General features: G+C 34.7%; 3 protein-coding genes across 3 annotated transcripts; 2 read left to right on the top strand and 1 right to left on the bottom strand.

Annotated features, from left to right (window-relative positions):
- Window positions 1-248: 248 nt before the first annotated feature.
- On the top strand, window positions 249-3,474 carry LOC146134557 (ubiquitin domain-containing protein UBFD1-like). Its single transcript, XM_083397369.1, has 5 exons — window positions 249-619; window positions 1,263-1,450; window positions 1,643-1,750; window positions 2,490-2,656; window positions 3,267-3,474. The coding sequence occupies exons 1-5, from the start codon at window positions 319-321 to the stop codon at window positions 3,343-3,345; spliced, it is 843 nt and encodes a 280-aa protein (XP_083253495.1). The 5' UTR covers window positions 249-318; the 3' UTR covers window positions 3,346-3,474.
- Window positions 3,475-6,105: 2,631 nt separating this feature from the next.
- Window positions 6,106-13,168, top strand: LOC146134556 (uncharacterized). Its single transcript, XM_083397504.1, has 11 exons — window positions 6,106-6,247; window positions 6,512-6,528; window positions 6,736-6,786; window positions 6,856-6,957; window positions 7,313-7,462; window positions 7,831-7,956; window positions 9,001-9,120; window positions 9,672-9,755; window positions 10,407-10,475; window positions 11,012-11,445; window positions 12,632-13,168. Exons 1-11 carry the CDS (start codon window positions 6,132-6,134, stop codon window positions 13,031-13,033), a joined length of 1,671 nt encoding a protein of 556 aa, XP_083253630.1. The 5' UTR covers window positions 6,106-6,131; the 3' UTR covers window positions 13,034-13,168.
- A 933-nt stretch (window positions 13,169-14,101) lies between these two features.
- LOC146134555 (leucine-rich repeat-containing protein 73-like) lies at window positions 14,102-18,169 on the bottom strand. The gene is made up of 5 exons (XM_083397328.1): window positions 18,037-18,169; window positions 17,332-17,486; window positions 16,721-16,881; window positions 16,035-16,261; window positions 14,102-15,133 (listed from the first exon to the last, which is right to left on the bottom strand). The coding sequence occupies exons 1-5, from the start codon at window positions 18,151-18,153 to the stop codon at window positions 14,993-14,995; spliced, it is 801 nt and encodes a 266-aa protein (XP_083253454.1). The 5' UTR covers window positions 18,154-18,169; the 3' UTR covers window positions 14,102-14,992.
- Window positions 18,170-21,679: the final 3,510 nt, after the last annotated feature.

Genomic DNA, 21,679 nt, shown 5'->3' with positions numbered 1-21,679 from the left:
AACTTTTTGTAATAATTTAATCAAATAGGAGACTAAGGTGTAAATCCTACTAAAATGAATTTTATTTAGTATGTAAACCAACCATTGCCAATGTTTTTTCCGAATTGCCTGATTTACTTGACATACAAGATTATTAAAAGCAAGTAACAAGTGCGTGAGTTTTTTAATCCGCCGGCGACAATCAGCATTTGTGTCGCGGTCTGCTGTACAACTGACGCTATTTAAAAAATCCCCGTTGCTGCGAACATTGCCGTTTCAGGTGGAAAATAATAAATTCATTTTTTAACTAAAAAACAATAGCACAAGGTTGTTGCGACAATGGACGAAGCATCCTGTGCCGAAACAGTGTCCACCGAGGCAGCAGTAAGCTGCGAAAAAGACCAAACCAAGGGGGATACGCCAGAAGAGACAGTTTCAAAGCAAGTTGAGGACACGAGTGTTGAAAAGGTCGAAGAAATTGAAACAAAAACCCCAGCAAACAATATTTCGTTTGTCGTTGTGCACAACAAAAACAAACTGAAGGTAACCTGGGACGCCAATACGACCGTGGAATCGCTAAAGACCCACTTACATGACACAACGGGGGTACAGCCGGCCATGCAAAAGCTTATGTTTAAAGGTAAGCTTATCTTTATAATTTTGTAAAATTTTGCTATATTATTGTGTTGATCAAAAAACATTTTTAGACTGGTTACAACCCTTTAAGGTCCACTGTAATGCTAAACTCTCAATTTTTTTGTTTTAATCGACATTATTATTAAAATATGCATCTTGCAAATGTTTGCATGAAAAATTTGTTGCAAAGTTCCTGAATTTTTAGATGATTGCAGAAAATTGACTGTGTTGGAATAAACTTTTAGGTTACAATATCTGCTGGTAAAATTACACAATATTTATGTTTGGTACCGTACTTGGATTTTTTTAATTTAAAAGTTGTTTTTTTAACTTTAAATTTGAAAGTTTTTCAATGCCGCTCTAGAATCCTACCACACTTTTTTGCAGTTTCACAAACTACAGTTACAAAACCAGTATTCAAAATTAAAAACGAGGAGAATACATATAATAATACTTGACCCACCCCAGCCCAACCCAACTGCTAACCGGCACCCTAACCCAATTAATGTACGTTGATTAAATAATTTGGTGTTGTAGGATTCTAGATGAGTGCGAATGTTTCTGCTTCACACATCAAATATTTTAGCTTTGTATGTTGATGCAGAACTGTTGGAAACATAAAAATATTATGTCTTTGTCACCTGCAGGTCTTTTACGAGACAACCAGACCTTATCTCAAGCTGGCATTGTGTCGGGTTCAAAACTAATGTTGGTCGGGTCGAAATTAACCGATGTTATTAGCGCCAATGCGAAAGCTGAATCCAGCTCAACATCGACGAGCGAAGCGGAAAAAGTCACCAAAGAGCCCTTGTCGAAACAAAAGCCACACGCAAAAGTAAGTGTAGATATTTCACAGTTATGTTGCTTCGATTTCTCTTTTCTCAAAAGTTTTGTATAGTTAAGTTTTTGGTACATTTGCTGAGTATAATCAGTATTTACATTTGACATTGTTTTTAGGGATTTAAATTTGAGTAGACACAATCTGTTTTTTAACATTCAGTTTTTAACTTTTTTGACTTTGTTGTAGATTGTTAATGATGGAATACCAGATGATGCGATGCCTGCCTACAAAAACGGAAATGATAGCCTTCCAGATATTCCCCTTTATGGCATGGTCAACAAATATGGGCACAAGGCAAATTATGCATATTATGTTTTCTATTTTTGCATAAAAGCATTACTTAACTCCAAAAAAATTGTCAGTAATCTTTCAATTTTTTAGTTGATGTTTCTTGTAAAAAAATTAAGTGAAAATTGAATATGAATTGAATACATTCTCTGAATCATTTTTTTTAACCTATGGGTTGCGACTCAAAATTGGGTGGCTGTTTGATTCAATTGTGTCGCCCACTGCAGTAGTTAATGTGTTAAGATTTGTCAAGATTGATTCTCAGCAAGATTTCCCCAAAATATAAGGGTAATGTGGAAGCAATACAAATACATGACCTGTGTTTAGGAACACGGATCTGTTCATAATCTTCAGTAGAAAAGAGAGTGGCCCAAATAAATGATAAAAGATTCATTCTTTTATTTGCAAACGTTCCGGCAAGTGCTTATGCCATCTTCAGTGCGGGAAAATGAGGTTGAGATAAACGCGAATCATTTCACTTGCCAAAACGTATGCAAATAAAAGAATGAATCTTTTATCATTTATTTGGGCCACTCTTCTACTGATAGCTCATGTTTGATTTGCACTTTTTAATGCTAATTTATTTTGTGTTTACCCTTAAAAACACTGCCAATGCCTATACCAGAAATAAACTAAACTATTTGCTTGTTCACCAGAAATAAACTAAACTATTTGTTTGATCAAATAAATATATACAATTTTTACTTCAAGCTCCAGAAAATTCTTTAAAATACATTTTTTTCAGGTTCGTCTCACGTTCAAACTAGAATCCGATCAGGTTTGGATTGGCACGAAAGAGCGTACAGACAAAGTAAACATGACTTCGATAAAGCAAGTGGTATCTGAGCCCATATTTGGCCATGAACAGTACCACATGCTTGCACTGCAAAAGGGGCCTACGGAACAAAGCAGGTGTGCATTATTTTTAAACTGGGAACTTAATACTTTTTGATGTTAATAGATCTTAGAAATTTAGAAGATTACTCATGTATCATGGACCTGAGAAGCAAATAGTTTTAATATCTTTTTTGACTTCTATAACTCAGTATCTTTAGGAATGTTTTCATAACAAACATTATGATCAACAAAATTTAAAACGAAGCACTGGGCATAATAAGCTATACTTATTCAAGTAATATTAACTTCAATTATCTTTAGAGCATTATATTTACTTTAATGTTTATTGACAACTTATGTTTGGCAAGTGGCATCCATATTCACAAAAGTTATAAAATGATTTTAAAGTTGTTTCTGTTAATGCCAGGTTAATGCTGCCAGTGCCTTTTACCACCATTTCAGCAATCACCATGTTTTTAGCACTGTATAACAAATTACTATCGCCTTTGGCACCATAACAGCATTAACTATGGTTTTCGGCTTAGCCGTGACTTTGAAAACCATATTAACAATAACATTGCGTATTAAAGCTATATCAGTAATAACTATGCCTTTTAGACCATTAAATCAATAGCTGCATGACTTTAAAAAACAAATTAGCAACTACTGTGACTTTTTTTCGCAGGTACTGGATTTACTGGGTGCCGGCGCAGTACGTGAAAGCAATCAAAGACATGATTCTTGGTCAGTGGCAGCTTTTTTAGGTCCCTTGTCTTGCGCTGTGCAATATTCACGCTTCTTCGCGCTCGCTAAGTTCGCTTTTTTACCACAGTTCGTCTCTACCGTTCTTTTTCAAAGTTCGCGTCAATAAACTTTTCGACACCGTTTTCTGGTCGATATCAACATAATGTGCTGGTCTGTTAGGCTATCTAAGTTAATTTACTTGTTGCTGTGTAAGGTTTTTAAACTGTTAAATACGCAAAAGTAACGAAATTATCTATGACCTCGAAACTATGTAGTTGTACATTAAAGCATGTAGCATTGATCGCATTTTCAATACAACAAAACAGTAGTAAGGTTTGGCATTTTGTGACAGCCAAAACAATTCCGCAGCGACTCGCTTAAGAATAGCTGCTAATTCTAAGCTGCAGCTGTAGAATAACTGTGGGACAAATTTAAGAAAGACTCTCGATTTAAACTTTCTTTTGAGACAAGCTTTTTTGTGATCTGATTTGTAGGTATTTTAGCATTACTCTGGGAAAGTTGTGAGCAAATATTTTCAATTATATTGAGTTTTGAACGCTTACAGGTATATGAATCGTCACTTTCTTATTATATTTATATATTATGTAAATATCGGCACCAATACGATTTGGGCTTGTAACCTTTCACAAACGTTCCAACGCGACTAAAAAAGTAGTTTTGCAAACAAATTAAACACAACTTGAAATTGGATAGAATAACCGGGTTAATATGTATTTTATTTCTCTCAGTTTTACCTATATGTTATCCTAAAGTGCTGTCGTTTTTATCATTGATTTTCTCCTTCAACATATGCTTTAAATATCAACTTTAAGGCGCCATTAGTGAACCGAGCAAGAAATACCAACTAACTAATAATTAGGGCGAATATTTTTTGACCTAAAAAATGAAAATTTTGACAAATTTTAACCGAAATATAATTTATTTTGACAAAATTTTGACCTATTAGAAATACATAATTTAAATAACCTAGGCGTCGTTAATCACATGTTTTTTATACTGTGTATTGCTCTAATAAAGATATAATACGGTTAAAATGACTTTGAACACAATTCAAAACTAAATTTTTTTGATAAAATTGAACGATAAATTTCAAAGAACTGAAGACTATATATTTTTTTTAATTTTGTAAACGATTTATGTGCATTTTGATTTTGACAAATTTTTGACTAATTTTGACCTAACGTGTAAATTTTGACTTTTTTTAACAAGTCGAAAAATTTTCGCCCTACTCATAATAAAATTTAGATGAAATTTATGACACAATGAAAGGTCATGCGTGATTGATAAAAATAATTAAAAACGACAGAATTGACAAAAATAGTGCTGTATTTTGTTAAAAGTAATTCTTTATAATCCCGTTTTCAACACACTTTCTCCTTAAAAACTTACTGCGTTTAACGTTGGACCTAGTCACCATTAAATTGAATTTTGGTAATTATGCTAAACGACGCAGCAATTAAAAAAATTTTCCCCTTTAAAATCACAAGTAGCTTCAATTAATAGAAATATAACGCCAACCGAAAGGTAAGTTAGCAAAGGAGCTGCTTAACAGTTAGCATGATTCATATTTCCAACCAACGCCTACAGTCTCTTCACAGGAAGCATTGACTTCGGTGTATTTCATCATAACGCTACTGATTGCTCAGCCAGGTAGGTCGATTATATTGCAGACAGCAGTTGGATTTAAATCACCTTTGTTGTTGTTTGTTGTTTTGCAGACACCGCCTTGTTATTTTTGCAAAGCAGCCAGTTATTTATTTGTTGGTTTGTTTATTTCAATTATAGGTTAGTCAGCGAAAACCAGGTACATTAGGTTAAAGACTTTTAGTTGGTATTGTTTTGCTAAGCCTTTTAAAAGAGCCAGCTGGTACGTTTTAGAGCTGTGGTTCTTAACTTTTTTTAATTTACGACATCCTTTATGAAATATAAATAGTTCGCGGCGCCCTTAATAGCTTTTTGCTTAAGTGGTTAACTAAATGTCATAACAAACTTAAAACTGTACACTAGTACTCCAATGTACATAAAAAATTGTATCAAGAGACTAGCAAATAGAGCAAAAATTCGAAAATAACTTCAAATATTCTTAGTCACCCTTGAGTGTTTAATACGGCACTCGATTAGGAATCACTGTTTTACATAATGTATTCGCATTATCAGGGCAGAAATATGCCTTACAAATGGTAAATAGGTTTAAACAGTTATCTGTTGATAAACAAATTTTAAGTGAAAACCACACAAACTTTATAAAAAACGGATTTTGTGCAGTATTTTAATTGGATTTTTTTATCGTCAATCCGCGATTTCAACAATAGTTGTGCAACAGTCAGTTTAAAAAAACAAGTATTTAACAAAGTACATCCAACATTGCCCAGCTATCACGAAGCCGATTCAGAAGGCAATTCTAAAAAGAGCTAAAAATAATCTAGCCTACCTATTTAAAAATGCTTGGCTGTTAGGTTATCATTTTTATTACGTCAGAACAGTTGTACCGTTTGGCCTTTTGTGACCGCCAAAACAATTCCGCAGCAACACGCTACAAATACTAACTGCCAATTCTCAGCTGCTGTTAAACGAACAGGTTACAGGAAAACCTTTGGATAACTAAAGTCCCCGTTATAAGGTCTTTATAATGTCGTAAAAAAATAGATCTGGTTGTATATTTTAATAGGGTTAACAATCAAGCATTAGAACGAAATCAGCGTTAACGCCGCTAAAATAAAATCAAGTTTTATTTCAGATACGGCACGCCATTATATACAGGTTGCTTGATATACGCTTCATTACAATGAGTTCGCGTGAATCTAGCCCGGCTACTGTCCCCAGTACACCCACTTCTACACAAGCAACAACTCCTATTCGAGTCAACTTCCAATTCGTTGTCAACAGACATGAAGAAGCAAGGTAGAGAAAATATTAAACCTTTATAAAAGCAATTTAATGGAAAAAATGTGATTTAAGTTTTTCCAGTGCAGAGGCGGACCTAGGATTGTTGTTGGGGGACAATAAACATTTCTAGGGATGACGTCACAAAGCTAAGTTATGACGTGACGTTATGAAAAATTAATCTTAAAAACACTTTTATTTTTAGCGAACTCGTGCAAAAATCTGCAGCTAAAAAACTGTGTGTTTACAACCCCAAAACGACTTTTCTGTTTTATTTTTTAGGCCTTGTGGACACACGGGTAAGTTATACTAATACGGAGTTTAGAAGTTAAATTGTTATAAAAGTAGTTTATTTAATAACAATCCAGCTTAGCCTAATAGTTCTATTGGCCTTATAAAACGTATTTAAGATTTGTTTTTTTGTAAGGTGATTATATAGCCCACGCCCCACATAGCACAACCTTTTAATTCAAGCGCTGACAATAATTTAACTTGTTTCAATTTAGAAAATCCACCTCATTACAACATACCACCAGAAAGACTAAAGCTAGACAAGGGTAAGACAATTTATTGCCTTCATTAATTCAATTAAATGGGTCAATTGGTAAAATCTTTTTTTCTTACAGTCTTTAAAGTCATTGAAAGTGAGCTTCTGACAAACCAAGAACAAACTCTTTTAAGACACACATTGCAACTGACAGCACAGGAAATTGACCGCTTGCCTAAAGGTATCTATTTGGTGATTATATATTCAAAAGTAGTGGTTAGAACAGGGGTCGCCAAACTTTTCTCTTAACGGGCCGGATAACTGTTAGGATTTACGATCGCGGGCCTGATATAAAAATTGAAGTATATAACAACTTAATTTAAAAAACAAAACATTTGTAAACATTATGAATAGGCCTAAGCGCTTAATTTGCCTTAAATCAGTTTTCTGAGAAATGATTAGTGTAGAACCGATCAAATGTATATGCAACAATAATTGCTTCATGGTGCCACCTTTCTCTGGATGCCCTAAACCTGTGTTTAAATTGTTTAATGGTTAATCTAGCCTTGAGCGCAGTCCAAAAAAATTGTATTTAGACAGGCTCGGGCACAGGATTATGTACGCGTTGGAAAGCTGGTACCAAAAAGACCCATCGAAGTCTGCGGAAGAACTGATTGTTCTGCTGCAAAACAACGACCTTACAGCAATTTCTCAAATAGCGCAAAACGCCCTACGGAGGAGTAGCGGTAAGACTGTGGTACATGCTAATTGCTATACACCTAAAATATCCACAAAAAACATTGTTGTAACGCAAAAAGGGAAAATTTTAACACATAGATATTTTGTTGGATAAAGTAACCGAATATGTCACTTTTAGATTAAAGGGATTTTTTTTGTATTTCATTAATTATATCACCACAACCCGTTAACCATAATCGAAAGTAGCGTCGATCTATGGTGGTAAATTTTTTTTTCAAAAACAATTAAAGCTACGTAAACATGTTTATTTGGGCGTGCAAATAAATAAATAATCTTCTAATCATCTGCTGGATATAGTTGTTGGTCTTAAAGGGAGTGTTCAAACTTTATCCTGCTAGTGCGTACGTTTTATCAGTAGGCAATATCACCGTCACTATTCCAAACGAGTCAGCATCATTAAACCAGCATGACGTTGCTGCTGATGTTTCATCATCGTTGAATGCATCTCCCGCGCTCATTACGCAAGTCACACAGGATCAAGGTAAACAAACCTCACACAATAACAAACCTATTAAGTATATCAAAGCCCCCGCAGAAGTAGGTACCGGTATATCATTTTGAGCGTTTAGAAACGTTCAAAATGCGACCTACTTCTGTATGGGCTTTGATATTCTTAATGCGTCTTACTACAACTTCCAACCATTATGCTCCAAATAACAAACCTATTTGTGCAAACTTTCTGAACTTTTTGAACAAATCTAAAGAGTTGTAAACCTATGTTTGGCATTATATGCGATGAAATCCAACGATTTTAACACACTAATTGAAACAAATAGATTTTTTATTGAACGTAATTAATTAAGGCTATTTTATTTCGGTGCATTTATCGCCTCAAATTGTTTCCTTAACTTATCAAAAATATTTGATTATTTCTAAAGACAACTTTGTTTATCACACTTTTATTTATGTGTTTATAAAAATGACAAGATATTATTATATAGGCCTTTGTGTAATACATGGAAGTGCATAAAACTGGATGCCGTTTCGTAACTAACTTTTAATACGTCAACACGTCTTTTTTTCGCTTGGCACAAGCCTTCGTTCTTTTTTAGGCCCATTGGATTTTTTGTCCGTTATAAGAAATCGTTTAGTCTAAAACACGCCATGCACATTATTGCATATAGGCCTACGCCATATAAACTCATAAACTGTATAACGTGAGATTTTTGTCAAATTAATATATAAATGCTGTTATTTCGAGCAATACGCGAATCTCTTTTATGTGCTTTATACGTCACGTAGGCCTACCCTTTTAAATAGAAAATTTTGCCATCTCAACCAAATTAAACGCATTTTTTTTCGCGCTTCGCTCTATTTGCGCTTCGCTAGTGACCAACAAACGTTTTTAAGATAAATTTTTTGATTGTCTTCATTTTTTTGATTTGTCTTCTAAAAATCGTGGCCACTTCTTAAATAAAACCTGGATCCGCAAAAAAAATGTTGCCTAAAATGACAAAGATAAATTACTAAACAAATCTGATCTTTAAATTGTGCAACTAGTAACTTAAAGAGTTTTTTTCTTCAGTGTTTGCAATCGGGGAACTTAGAGATGGTGTTATGCAAGCAGTCGAAAGTTGGTATCAGAAGAATAGACCGAACGAATCAATCGCCCAATGGGAAGAAAATGGAGTTAAACAAGACCAAGGTGTGTGTTCAAGTGAAAATAAAACTAATTACTTTGCCTATTTAGCTTAAAACGTACGGTTAGGGTTAGGGTTACTTACATCTCAACCATTTTCGATGTTATCCAAATGAATAAAGTAATGCGAGTCGTACAATATAGGTCCGATAGTAGGCTATAGGCCTAATTGTATGACTTTTAATCATGTTATTTGCTGAAATCGCAACTTTGTCAATAAAATACAAAAAGAAACTAATAAGATTATTAACGCTATAGAGAGAAATTACGGACGAATGATATGGTTGATATATAGAGTTTCAGTTTTGACTATTTGTTTAATTGATTTAAGAAGTTAATAAATTACTATTTGATCGACAGTCGTCTTTTTGCCTTAAAAAACCTCGTTTCGGTATATAAATTAAATACCATAATACCAACCACTACGGTACTCATAATAATAGTAATCTATTTTACTATATAAATCATACTGTTAGCGTGTAATGTGCGTAATTTGATCTACACACGAACACACGTGTGATGTAATGCAGCTATATGTTATACGCTACGTATTTCAGACGTCATCACGTGCTCTCTCGATGTTGGGAACCAATCAACGTTAAGAGAAGATAAATCTACGTCAGCGCACCCATATGACGCAGGTGCGAGCGTAATTTCACACGTAGCAGTAATAAAACTGCACAATATACGTAAATTCGTGAGACGTTAACTTCAATTATTTAAACAAAATTGTTTCAATTGTAAAAATCCATTCATTTGTTTGTCAAAATATTAGAAAATTGAATAATTTTTGCACGATTTGATGAATGACTATATTATACAATAAAAGTTAATTTTAAACGGAAACATGAACTTAAAATTACCATTTTATTGGATCTTTAGTGGTAAAATGGTTGTAGGCTAATTACCTACGTTTATCAATCGACTCGAGTTGGCGTTTTATAGGACTTGAGTGGAGTATTTCGGTTAATCAACTTGGACTTTAGTACTTGTTCTAATTACGTTTTGTCATAAAGAGTTATACTGATAGCCTGGATCTTTTAAATGTGGTCTAAAATTGTTTTAATCGGGTCAATGGCAATTTTTTAACGACTAAACAGATGTTTTATATTATACTTCATTTGAAAATAACCCCTTTACATACTGCTAATGGTTATGTAATACGTTTTATCGTTTTTTCATTTCATCGTAAAAAATAACTTTGATGTGTCGACCTCTATTTTACCCCCAGAAAGTTAACACATAGTTGACCTTCTTTTTTATCTCAACTTGCAACTTATCTATATTTACAGCTGGGTACGATGTTGTTGACGGTGTCAGGAAAGTTAAACCGAGGATAGATCAGGTCTTCATTTTGGAAGGTAACTAACCCGTCGTGTTTATCTTTACCCATATTTTTTGTATAACTAACGTTATTGCAAAAATCATCTGTCATCAATGGCGGGAGGTAAATAAATCAAGTACTTAAATTTAGTTTAAGGAAAGCGCGGTGAGTATAAATTTAATAATATTGCACAAGAATGTATGTTTTTAAAAGTTACATACTATAGCTAAGCTTCAGTATCATTAAAAAACGATAGGACACTATTTTAAGGTTATTAATCGAAGGGACGGTCACTGTTACACGTGTATCTGTTAGTACAAATCTTTCGTCGTTAACAAATAACAACAAATCAACCTTAATGCCTTTTAAAATGATATAACCCTGAAAGCCGGTCATGTTTTGGCCGGAAGTTGTGAGTTCGAACCTACCGCAGGATAGTTGTCTAGCCTGGCCTTGCGCACACGAAAATCCCGATTAGGCCGACTGATGTCGGTAAGCTTTTCCAGAGGCACCACGTGTAACATTAAACTCATAGCACTTATAAAGTTTGCTTTTGTTGAAAATATTCGACAGATCAAGCAGCTAAGCTGGTGCGAAGCGACGAACTAGACAAGGCCTTTAACGTTTTCAACGCTCGATCGAGGCTCGGCGCGCAGCTGAGGGACGCCGTCTTCCTCGTCAACTTTCACGTTTGCTGCGTAAAAACCAGCCACTACAATCACGCGGAAAGGCTTGGCTCAGACCTACTCCAGCTTATCATTGACTTTGTGGAGGCTAGTGGCGAAAGCACACGACGATTTGCAGATGAGCTTAAAGATGCGGAGAAGTACTTTGAGGCGAACTTGTTCTTCGGAATAGCAGCATCGTTATTTGGTCTCTGTTGTGAGGGAAACGAGGCGGCCCTGGGCATCAGCAGTTGTGTGCTGGGGATGCGAGAGTCATGTGACCTGCTTGTGGCAAAGACGGGAAAGCGATATCTTCACAACGTACAGCACTATACAGTGAAGGTAACCTAGGCTATAGTCGCAAAAATGTCGATATAGGCTCATACTCTTCCATAGTAAACCAACGTAAAAGATTACCCGTAGAACGTACAGCATAGTGAAAGTCTGCCAAAGCGCAAAATGAACCCAAAATCACATTTCATGACGTTTGCGAAACTGTGTTGTGGAGTACTACGCTCACTTAACTATCCGCAAAATTACCAGCGACTTTGTAAACACAACTTACCGGCGTTCGGACTTGTTTGAGCGATTTTTTATATGTTTAAAAATTTACATTTATTTTGTACATACCAACCTCACGAAAAGAAAAAAACTTTCGACAACCAGGAAAAATGAATAGTTCAAACCAAAATTTATGTGCTTAATATTCTCACAGACCTTTAGAAGTTGCCGATATGCGGTCAAATGCCTTACAACTGTCGATCAACACAACTAAATTCGTAAAAAATTGTCAAATTTTCGCAATTTTTTGGACCAAAAGTGTGACAAGGTTATTCGGTCTTGTTGCAAGCCATAAAAGTCGGGCTGTGAGGCCGAATTCGGAAATATACTTCTCGGACAGAGTCGATAACAGTTATTTGAAAAAAGAAAACTGAAAAGAAAATTATAAACAAGGTTTGGCTTGTGCGCTAAAGATAACTGGTTTAAGTAATTTTGTAATGACAAATTTACATCAAATTGAAGGTTCCAGGCTTTCGTAATTTATTGTATACACTTACGAATTGGACTTTTTAACGAATCGAAAGCCGCTGGCCTTACATCTAAAAATACGCAACACTTCCAGCTAGGGATGTCCGATACTTGATATTTTATTCCGATAACCGATATTTTGGACAAAAACTATCGCGATCCGATCTGATACATAATGACGTCATCACTATGCTCCAACAAGCAAAATAGGTGAAATTAAAACATTCAAAAGTCATTTTTCTAAGTTATTAAGCCAAAATTTGCTTTATGGTTGAAAAGTTTAGTTACTTCCTGTTGTTAACCTAATATTGTTTCATAATATTACATTTTCGTGTAGAAATGGCAGCGCTATATCGCAGGTAATGGCTAAAATTCCTATATTAATTTGATATCGGATCCGCACCGATACAACCTAGTATCGAGTGCCGATACTACTTGGCTCCGATCCGATATTATCGGGCATCCCGTCTTCTAGCTAAAAATCTTTCAAACTTTCCAGGTGATGAACGACTTGCGCGAACGCATTCCCTTCAACTGCACCGACTTGGAAATCCGACTGGCTTGGTGCCGTTTCAACGTGGCTCATGTAGAGGGCCTTGTGAAGGATCACAAAAGCGAAGAACAGTCGCTTAAAGAGGCGCTGGACCTCCTGGAACAAACACTAGGAAATCAGGCTCCTACCCGTCACGTGTACGGCATGTGCCTGCATAACTACGCAGTCAATCACTATAACCAGTCACGATTCTCCATGGCTTTGGACACGTTCAGAGCGGCGGTTGAAGCCAAGGAGACCGCCCAAGATTACCAGAGTCCGGCTGTGCGCCTTGCCAGCGTTGAACTGAGCGAAAAGGCGGCGAGACAAGTGAAGAGAAGAAGCCGGCTCGGATCAAAAGGATTTTAGGCGTTTTTAAGCCGCGTTTTGTTCATAAAAGAGTTTTGTTTAAGTTTGAAAGGATTGTTCAAAATATTTGGCTACAATGACCTAAAATTCCTCAAAAAATGGCTGAATTAAGTACTGTTTCAGTAGAATACTCTTTCAAAGCCAGAAACTTACCTGAATTGCTAGTTTAGTTTTCTGCTGTTACTGATCAAGAATTATCGTTATATTATATTCAGTGCTACATTAAGCACATTTTTTTTACTTTTGTCCGTACAACACGGTATATAGACCTGTTGTCACATATGCTGGTTTACTTAATAACTTGCGAAGTACACTTATTAAGTACAAGTCTAGCATGAGACATGGTTTTGCAAAGGATAATAACTAAATACTGCACTATGCATAATGAATTTCAAAGCCAAAAATGTCACATTCTACTGAAAATGATACAAGCTAGTATCAAAACGTCTTAATCAACCTAAAGTCGATCTACTCGACCTTTTTGACTATGCAATTCATTTTCAAACTACTATATAATAACAAAAGTTTGTTCAATAACATAAAACTCAACTGCCATCAAAGTATACCGTGAAATCTTTCTGTGAACTTTAGGTTAATGACCACTGCTTAGTCTTATGGTCGGGGAAATTTCCCGGTGGACCAAGTAAAATATTTAAATGCCAATACTTAATGACACATGGCCTTAAATGTGGAAGAGTATTTTGCACAAAACCGTTTTATGCTATCATATAATTCCTTTATTTCACTACATACGTAAAACACTGTATTAAAAATGTTGTGTGCTCTATAATAAAACTCAGTTGTGTGAAGCGCAAACACTTTTTGGACACTGGCAGCTTAAAGACCACAACTATTATAAAAAGAAGGTTATGACAAAAAAAATTCTGTCATCTCCCTCATAATTATCTTAGTTTTTTTAACCTTTTTAGGATATTGTATGCATTTGGACTACTGGGTATTTAAAAAAATCTTTAACCAAAACAACCTAAAACAGTCAAAGAGTTGCAAAAAAAACTATACATAAAAAGTGTTTCAGAACAATTTAAACATAGTCCAAGGTAGGCTACTTGTATAAATCCAATGCCATCTGAAAAGAATGACTTTTTTATCATCATTTTAACCACATTTTTACCAAGTGTTCATTTTAATATTTTTTTTGTTACCAGTATTTATTTCAAAAGTTCAGTGAAATACAGAATTTAACGAGTGTCTTCAAATAAGTTGGTAAGAAAAAAATTGATTTTAACTGAAATTAGAAAACCCTGAAGCGTATAGGAACCAAACAGACAAATCAGTAATATTGGAACGGTCCAATAAGTATATATATGAGAAAGATAACAAAATTATTTATTTTGTGTTGCTAAAAACAAGACGCTTACTAAGTGCTATACTAAACCTACAAATAAAAAAATGGTGTAAATACAAAGGGGAAATAGCCATAAAAACACAGTTAAAAGTAAAACCAAATTTGGAAATGTATAAAGAGTTAAACTGTAACTGAGTGCTTGGTCAATGCTCGTTCAATTCAATGTCTTACAAAAACACCCAAAATAGGTAACCTGATTAAGATGGAATTACTCAATATTTAGTTAATTATATTTAGTATAGTATTGATTGAGGTATTCTAGCTAACTTACTGTATTATTTTTTAATACCTCAAAAACTACTTTGGTGTTTAGTGTTTGTGTACAGAGATATAAATATTGCAAACAAAGCAGAAAACAAAATAGCAGACTTAATAACAGGATAAGTTGGCAATTGGCAAACAGTTGCTGCAAATAGAAACCATGATATACTGCTTAGAATAAAGATTGACACAGTTTTTTGATTTAAAATAAAGTAGCAAAAATAAAAGATTGGCTAGTGTTTAGGTAAATCTACACTTTAGTTTACTGCACTAATAAAAACTAAAATAAAATGAAAATATATATGAATAAGAAATACTGCTAAACTCTACTGTCATGCACTTTCCTCTCCAGAAGAGCCATTTTGAACAAGACAAGCATTAATTTCACTTTGGACTTTCAGGGAAATCTCATTTTCAGACAGGATTAACTTTTTAAGGGGGGTGGGAAAATTCTCCAACAAATCCAGAAATATCTGCGAAAATTTAAAGTCGAATGAGATTCACTTTAAAAATAGTAAATTTCACAAAAGGATCTGTATTTTGTTCAGGTTAAATAAGATCAATTACTCATTAACATTTTCAGCATTTCATAGTGGTAGTTTTATAAAATAAGTACTTTAGTCAGACATGTTTAATATTTTAAGTGAAATTTACTTCCAAGTATTTATTCTACAAATAACAAATCTGTTAATGACGTTCACTTGTAAACAAGAGATAATTAAACCCTGCAGATTACACATCAGAAAAATAGCCTATTGGCAAAAAAGACCGAACTAGGTGATGTTACTGAAACACACAATGTGTATTCTGTGATCAAGCCTTATTGGACTCCTACTGGTCAACGATTATAAACCTATACAGTACAGAAGACGCATTTCACATAGCATTTTTAACCCAATTTGAATTCCTCACAAAAAGTGTTTTCACTTTCCAATTTATTTCCACCATTTTGTATCGTTACCGTGAGAATATCCTTGTGTCTCTGGCAGCTACTTAATACAGTCACAAGGTGAGAATGTAAAGAGATAAACGAATTACCAGTAAAGTAGTGCTTACCAACCTGCGGTTTTCATGGAGCAAACCCTTGTATTTCGTGAAATCAGCCTGATCAGGGTTGTAGTGCAAGCGAGGCCAGAACAACAACTTACATGCGGTGAGGTTCCTAGGTTGTGAGTTCAAACCTCATTGCAGGTGTTTTTTTTTTCTAGCCTGGCCTTGCTTGCACTGCATGCTGATCAGGCTGTCTGATTTCAGCAAGCCTTTCTAAAGGCATCTTGTGTACTAGGGAATATTAGTAAACATTACATAACACCTTCATTATAACCTATTTAATTAACACCTTTGTTACAATCTGGTTATAAGTAAATGACAAACCTGTGCAGATGCATTGGTCAATTCACAGCCTTCCAGGTCTAACGACTGCAAAGTTCTGTTTCCAGCTACTACAACAGCCAACATACGAGCCCCGATATCCCCGATACCAGGATTGTAATCCACACTTAATGATCGCAGACAAGAACTGGCAGCAATCGCACAGAACAACTTGGACCAACCAACTTGTGAGATGCCAGGGTTTGCACTCAAGACCAACTCCTTAATTCCTGGTGTAGTACAACAAAGCAGAATATTTGACATTTTAGGGGCAAAAATGTGATAAAAAATCAAAAGGCAAAAAAGGGTTGACAAAAAAATATCAATATGAATATGTTAACACTTAATGGCCATAAACAATTTTTTTAAACTTAAATATATTTTACTTCTCAATAGATTTAAACCAAAAGAATCAGTAAACTGTTAAATATTGTCCAGTAATCAAAAGTGTTGAGCCATTAAGTGATTTTTGCTTAGGTGTTTTAATGTAATAATGATCTTACTCAATACGTAACTAAACTAAATAGTAATTTTGTCAGCATAATGCAAAAAAAGTTTTTTAAGTGTTCCTACAAAAAATCAAAAAAATCAGACAAATCAAAGCAAGGCTTATTAAATAAAGATATTTACAATATTACATTTTAACATACAAATCTACGTAATAGCGAACTTGTATTTTTACACCTCACCTGACTTAGCTCCATCGGGCGGCAGCAAATTACAGATAAGTTTGGCACAAGAATCAGTCAGCCGACAATCGCCGATATCAAGACTCACAATGGATGGATGCTGGCATAAAGCTTTTGAAATTAAACCAAATCCTTTGTCTCCAAGAGGATTCCCATGAATACTGGCAACATTTGGAGCAAGATAATGGGTTTAAATGCTAAACACGCAAGGTTTGTATTGTAAAACAACTTTTTATTAATTTGCTTTCGTATTTTAATAGTTTTATATGAATTAATGTTAGCTTGATAGTTATGACAACATAAATAAAATAAACTTGAGTTTCTTTAGGCAAATTAGGTCCTAAATTTTCGATTTTTTATTGGTTTGCTATTTTAAGCTTTAACAGTCGTATAACTAAACTAGGTGTGTCATTTCACTGGTCATTTGCTAATGACTTGATCTGTGATAAACAAATGGGAAGTGTTTAATTTGTCACTTGAAGCTTAAATTGAACTGAGACAAACAGAATACCATTCCTTACCCAAATATAAAAAATACCTATTAAAAACACACCATGATAATGAAACCAAATGCAATAAGCCATTATGTTAAACCTAAAAAAAACACTTACAAAAGTGACTGAATTGACCTATTTAGGTTTAGAGCTTCTGTAAGAAACAAAACCCTTTCATCATTGTTCAAGATGCCAAGGTTTAGATTTAATTGAAGCACTGAAGAGGTTTTGCCGACAGCTCTCATAAGACGTTCAAAATCTTTTTGTTCAACCTGAAATTTATTTTGTAGTTATGCAAAAAACATATAAAAAGCTATCTTCTTGCATTGATAGAATTATATAAATAACATGATTTATTGTTTGTATTTGGGTTGCAACTTGAAGTTAATTTATCTACGCTAGGGTTCCTCTCCAGGAATGTTTTGATGGGAAATTCCCGGGATTTCCCGTGAATTAACAATCCCGAATCCCAGTTATTCCGCAACATAGCAAAAGTTAAAAATAATTGTCGTTTTTAACTAATATAAAAAAAAAACATATTACCAACCCTGTAGTTGCCCGGGTTGCTTTATTTGCGCTTACCAGCGGAAAAACTTCATTAAATTTATTCTACCAAAAAAATGCACTTTTTTAAATAAAAACAAATAAGGGTGCTGACTTTAATACGAGAAGGTCTTGTAAGATTGCAGAAGCAAGACTACAGAACATAAATGAGTGGTTTGATTTGAAATGTTCTTTGGCTCAAAGGGAATGGAATGCAATCTGGAAAAATCTTTTTTCTTTTTTTTTCTATTTTTAGGCAGTTATAGTCAGGTTAGGTACCTTGCATTTTCTCAGAGACAGCACAGTTACTTGGTGCTTCTTTACCGATGTGCAAATCTCCTTGACTTCGATTGACGAAAGCGTTTCTCCGCAAATTTGCACAATACCGCTCAACATTTTCGCCAAAATAAATCCAAGGAGTTGATTAGCGTCTCTGGAAACTAAACAAACTTTGCATTCCCGAAACACAGATTTAAGGAAACGTCATAATCTTAAGGAGATTTTTGCAAGCTTTTAATCTGTATTTTAAAGACAAATGCAATCTTTGGGCTTCTTAAACGCCCCAATTATTCGTTTAATTTTTTCGTTGTATATTTTTGCATGCTTTTATTTTTCAAGTGTTTAAGATTATGATTTGTTTTACTTTAATAGCTTATTTTTTTCGTCACGAATGGACAACTAATGAGAATTCGGCGCTTTAACAGACTTAAAATGGCGGCATTTAGTAATTGATTTAGGAATTAGGAACATATTTTAACCATAAATATTAAAATACTAAAATTATTTCTGTCTAAAAACAAACGTTGTATAAATGTTTAGATGACAGTTATATAGGTTTAGATATTTTAACTGGTTTTATCAGCGAAAAGTCCTTGACTTTCCGAGTTTGTTAGCGAAAATTTACACGGCATTAACTAGGGCCTTTTTTATTTTAACCTAAAAAAATTTTTTGACTTTATTTTAACCTAACGAAATTGCTTGTTTGTAGAGGCCACAGTTCTTCCTTGAACCGATGCCAGTTACTCAAACATAATATTTTTTCAGATCCAAACGTAATATTTTGTCGAAAAGTCAAGGTGTTTTATGAATTATATAAAGTGCGTCGGTTTTTTTGGCGATAGGTTTAGCTTGCTTAGGCATTTGTATATTACAGAATATCAGTAGGCTTTTCCTAAAATCCAAACTGTTGATCTTCGAAAAGACCACGTTTATGTAAATGAAGTGTTTTATAAGAATTATTTAATTACGTAACAGAAAATAAAAATGGACAATTTGCGATAAAAGTTACTGCTGATCCAAGTGGGCATTGTGACATATTTCCTGCTTTTATGGGTTAATATGGTTTAATCGTGTCGCAGTTCCTGATCTACAATGCTTCCACGACGATTTTTACAAAATTTACTCTCAAGAAACAAAAAAACTTTGTCAAAAGCCATAATTTGACAAATTTAGACTTTATTATAAAATTTTAACTTTAATGTAAATTTTAACTTTATTTTGACCTATAAACTTCCTAGAAACAGTCCCCTAGGTGCTGAAAACAACTTTATTCTTTGATTCGTGGACAGACGATGTCGGTTTGGGACCCTACAAAAAACAGTAATCGAAATCAGCAATAAGCAACTCCAAAAGTGTGTGCGGTGTTAAAACAAAAAAAGAACACTGCCCTTTTCTTAAAATGTGAGGTTTGGCTAGGTCCTTCCAGAACTATTCGCATTGTTTATCAACATTCAAGTGCAGTATGCGCAACTTGAAGTTTATCTCAATGGGCTTTTTGTTTAGGCTTCTATTTTCGCTCGATTTGTGATCACGTTCGTCTGCACGAGCGGTTGTAATGCGGTTTAAATCTTTTGACATGCTCAACGTTACGTAAACATTTAGAGCTGAAATGGACAAATAGGATTTCGCAATGTGGTGGAATTCACGTTTTTAGCTAAAACTGTCGCATTCACTCAAATTCGACAGAGCTGTCACGTTTTAGTCTTGATTTACCGTTAGCTGAGATATGGAATAGGTTATTTTAAGACGTGTGGTTTAAACGGGAGGCAACAACTCTGTGATGGGTTATTTGTTCTGTGGGGAGAAATTATGTACAATTTTATTATTGCCTGTAAGACAAAACCTACGCGAATGTCTTATGCTCGGTGCTATAACCCAGCGACGTTAGTACTTTTTTTTATGGCGAGAGAGGCAAACGCCAGGTTAACTTACCGCATGATATGCCAAACAATAGAGTTGGAACAGCAGGTAACTTTATTTGTGTACTATGATAAGGACAGTCAACTACCAAGTTGTCAATCATAATCCGGTGACGTCTAAATAGGCGATTTTGTCAAATAATACCAAGAAGCTTTGCAGATGTACGCAAATTTATTGATGAATGCACTGTGCAAGCTTATCAAATTCTGCATAGATTAAATCGTGGAGCTCGGGTGAAAAACTAGCACCTTATCACGTAAGAGCGGCGCTCAACAAAATAGACCAGTATGAGAGATAAAATGAGGTAAGAACCAGCGCAGAAAAAGGGAAGCGCTAACACGGAACAAGCTAAAAAAGCTCACGAGGTTATCGGGTGTGCGATCTACCTTGTTCAAGCCAAAGATCTGTTGACTTCTGAGTCCTATACTTTCAGATGCAGCCAGTAATAGCTTAGAGCAGTGGTCGGGAACCTTTTTAGCTAAGGGAGCTATAGAAGCCAGGTGTTCTTGGTCATGAGAAAATGGTAGCGTAGATTTATCTGCAAGCAAGATTATTTTATTGAAAGAGCCATACGGCGTAACAAAAAGAGCCATATATATTTCGCGAGCCATAGGTTCCCGACCCCTGGTTTAGAGTATGCTGGTTCTCAAACTGGCATCTTCGCATTCTTTTGTCAGATTCAAGCAGTCTTCACAATGTCTTTTAAATTAATTTGCTGATAGTAGTCATGGACATGTATTTCATTTGCTGATAGTATTTATGTATTAGCTGGTTATTAACAGCGTGGCCATTGATTTTCGCTTATAGTAATTGTGTATGTACAGTGAGTAGCTTACTGATTTAAAGATAAGAGTCAACATCGTGTTTTGCGCTTATTTTTATTTGCCTTGTTTTACAAACTAACAGGCTTTTAACTACTTTAACGAAGGGTTCTCCAGTTAAAAAATATAAGAACTACTGGCTGCTATCTTCACCACCAGGCAAGCTGCCATTTACGATAGGAACGGTGAAAGTATTTTCGTCTGATGACCATAAACTTGCGGCATTAAGCTGTTATTAATCTCGCAGAGGCGCGCCGCGTAATTTCAGTAAGGTTCTGTTTAAATATTGTGCTGAGATAGACGGCGAACGAACGGATTGCGGCTGAAACGCTGTCTCTGCTTGTTGACGATTAATATTTAGCGATAGCAATGTGCGTTTCAGCTTGCATTTTTAGTGTTAAGATTGTTGCGGAAATAGGACTTGTCATATTTTAGACATTAAACAATGATTTAAAAATTATAAATTGAAACTGATTGTCCGAAAGTGATAAATTTCGAACGTCAGTCTATGAGGTCAAAGTCAGACAAGTTTTTGTTGTATTTTAGCAGATTTACCATGGAAATTCGAAGCAAATTTTGTTTTTAATCGTTAAATCATCCTAGTAGTCATATATGTGTTTAAATTATTAGTGTTCACTTATTGATTGCTACTGGGAAATGCTTATAGAATTCGATGTGTACCTTAAAATAACTTATATTTGCTAGCACATCCTAAAAGAAAGAAAACGGGTAATTAACCCACCAATCAAATAATAATATTCTAACTAAAGGGTTGTTTAAATTTCAGTCTGTTAAATCCACCAGCGCAAATTAGGCCTGAAGTAAGGCACCTAACGAGTTTCAATTTTAAAACAGGTTTCCGTATTCACTCCAGCATTTGATGATCGGTCGTCACGAAATAA

This window comes from Ascidiella aspersa, chromosome 9, assembly GCF_963924565.1.
Source record: "Ascidiella aspersa chromosome 9, kaAscAspe10.2, whole genome shotgun sequence".
Taxonomy (NCBI): Eukaryota; Metazoa; Chordata; class Ascidiacea; order Phlebobranchia; family Ascidiidae; genus Ascidiella; species Ascidiella aspersa.
Note: the sequence above shows the minus strand (reverse complement) of the source record. Positions and strands in the feature narration are given on the sequence as shown.

Coding starts and splice junctions, on each gene's coding strand:
- LOC146134557 (XM_083397369.1), top strand. CDS start 319: ATGGACGAAGCATCCTGTGCCGAAACAGTGTCCACCGAGGCAGCAGTA. Junction 1,451..1,642: donor AACAAAAGCCACACGCAAAA/GTAAGTGTAGAT, acceptor ACTTTGTTGTAG/ATTGTTAATGATGGAATACC. Junction 2,657..3,266: donor GGGCCTACGGAACAAAGCAG/GTGTGCATTATT, acceptor TTTTTTTCGCAG/GTACTGGATTTACTGGGTGC.
- LOC146134556 (XM_083397504.1), top strand. CDS start 6,132: ATGAGTTCGCGTGAATCTAGCCCGGCTACTGTCCCCAGTACACCCACT. Junction 7,463..7,830: donor CGCCCTACGGAGGAGTAGCG/GTAAGACTGTGG, acceptor ACGTTTTATCAG/TAGGCAATATCACCGTCACT. Junction 9,756..10,406: donor AGCGCACCCATATGACGCAG/GTGCGAGCGTAA, acceptor CTATATTTACAG/CTGGGTACGATGTTGTTGAC.
- LOC146134555 (XM_083397328.1), bottom strand. CDS start 18,153: ATGTTGAGCGGTATTGTGCAAATTTGCGGAGAAACGCTTTCGTCAATC. Junction 16,882..17,331: donor AGGTCAATTCAGTCACTTTT/GTAAGTGTTTTT, acceptor AAATGTTGCCAG/TATTCATGGGAATCCTCTTG. Junction 15,134..16,034: donor TGACCAATGCATCTGCACAG/GTTTGTCATTTA, acceptor AAATTTTCGCAG/ATATTTCTGGATTTGTTGGA.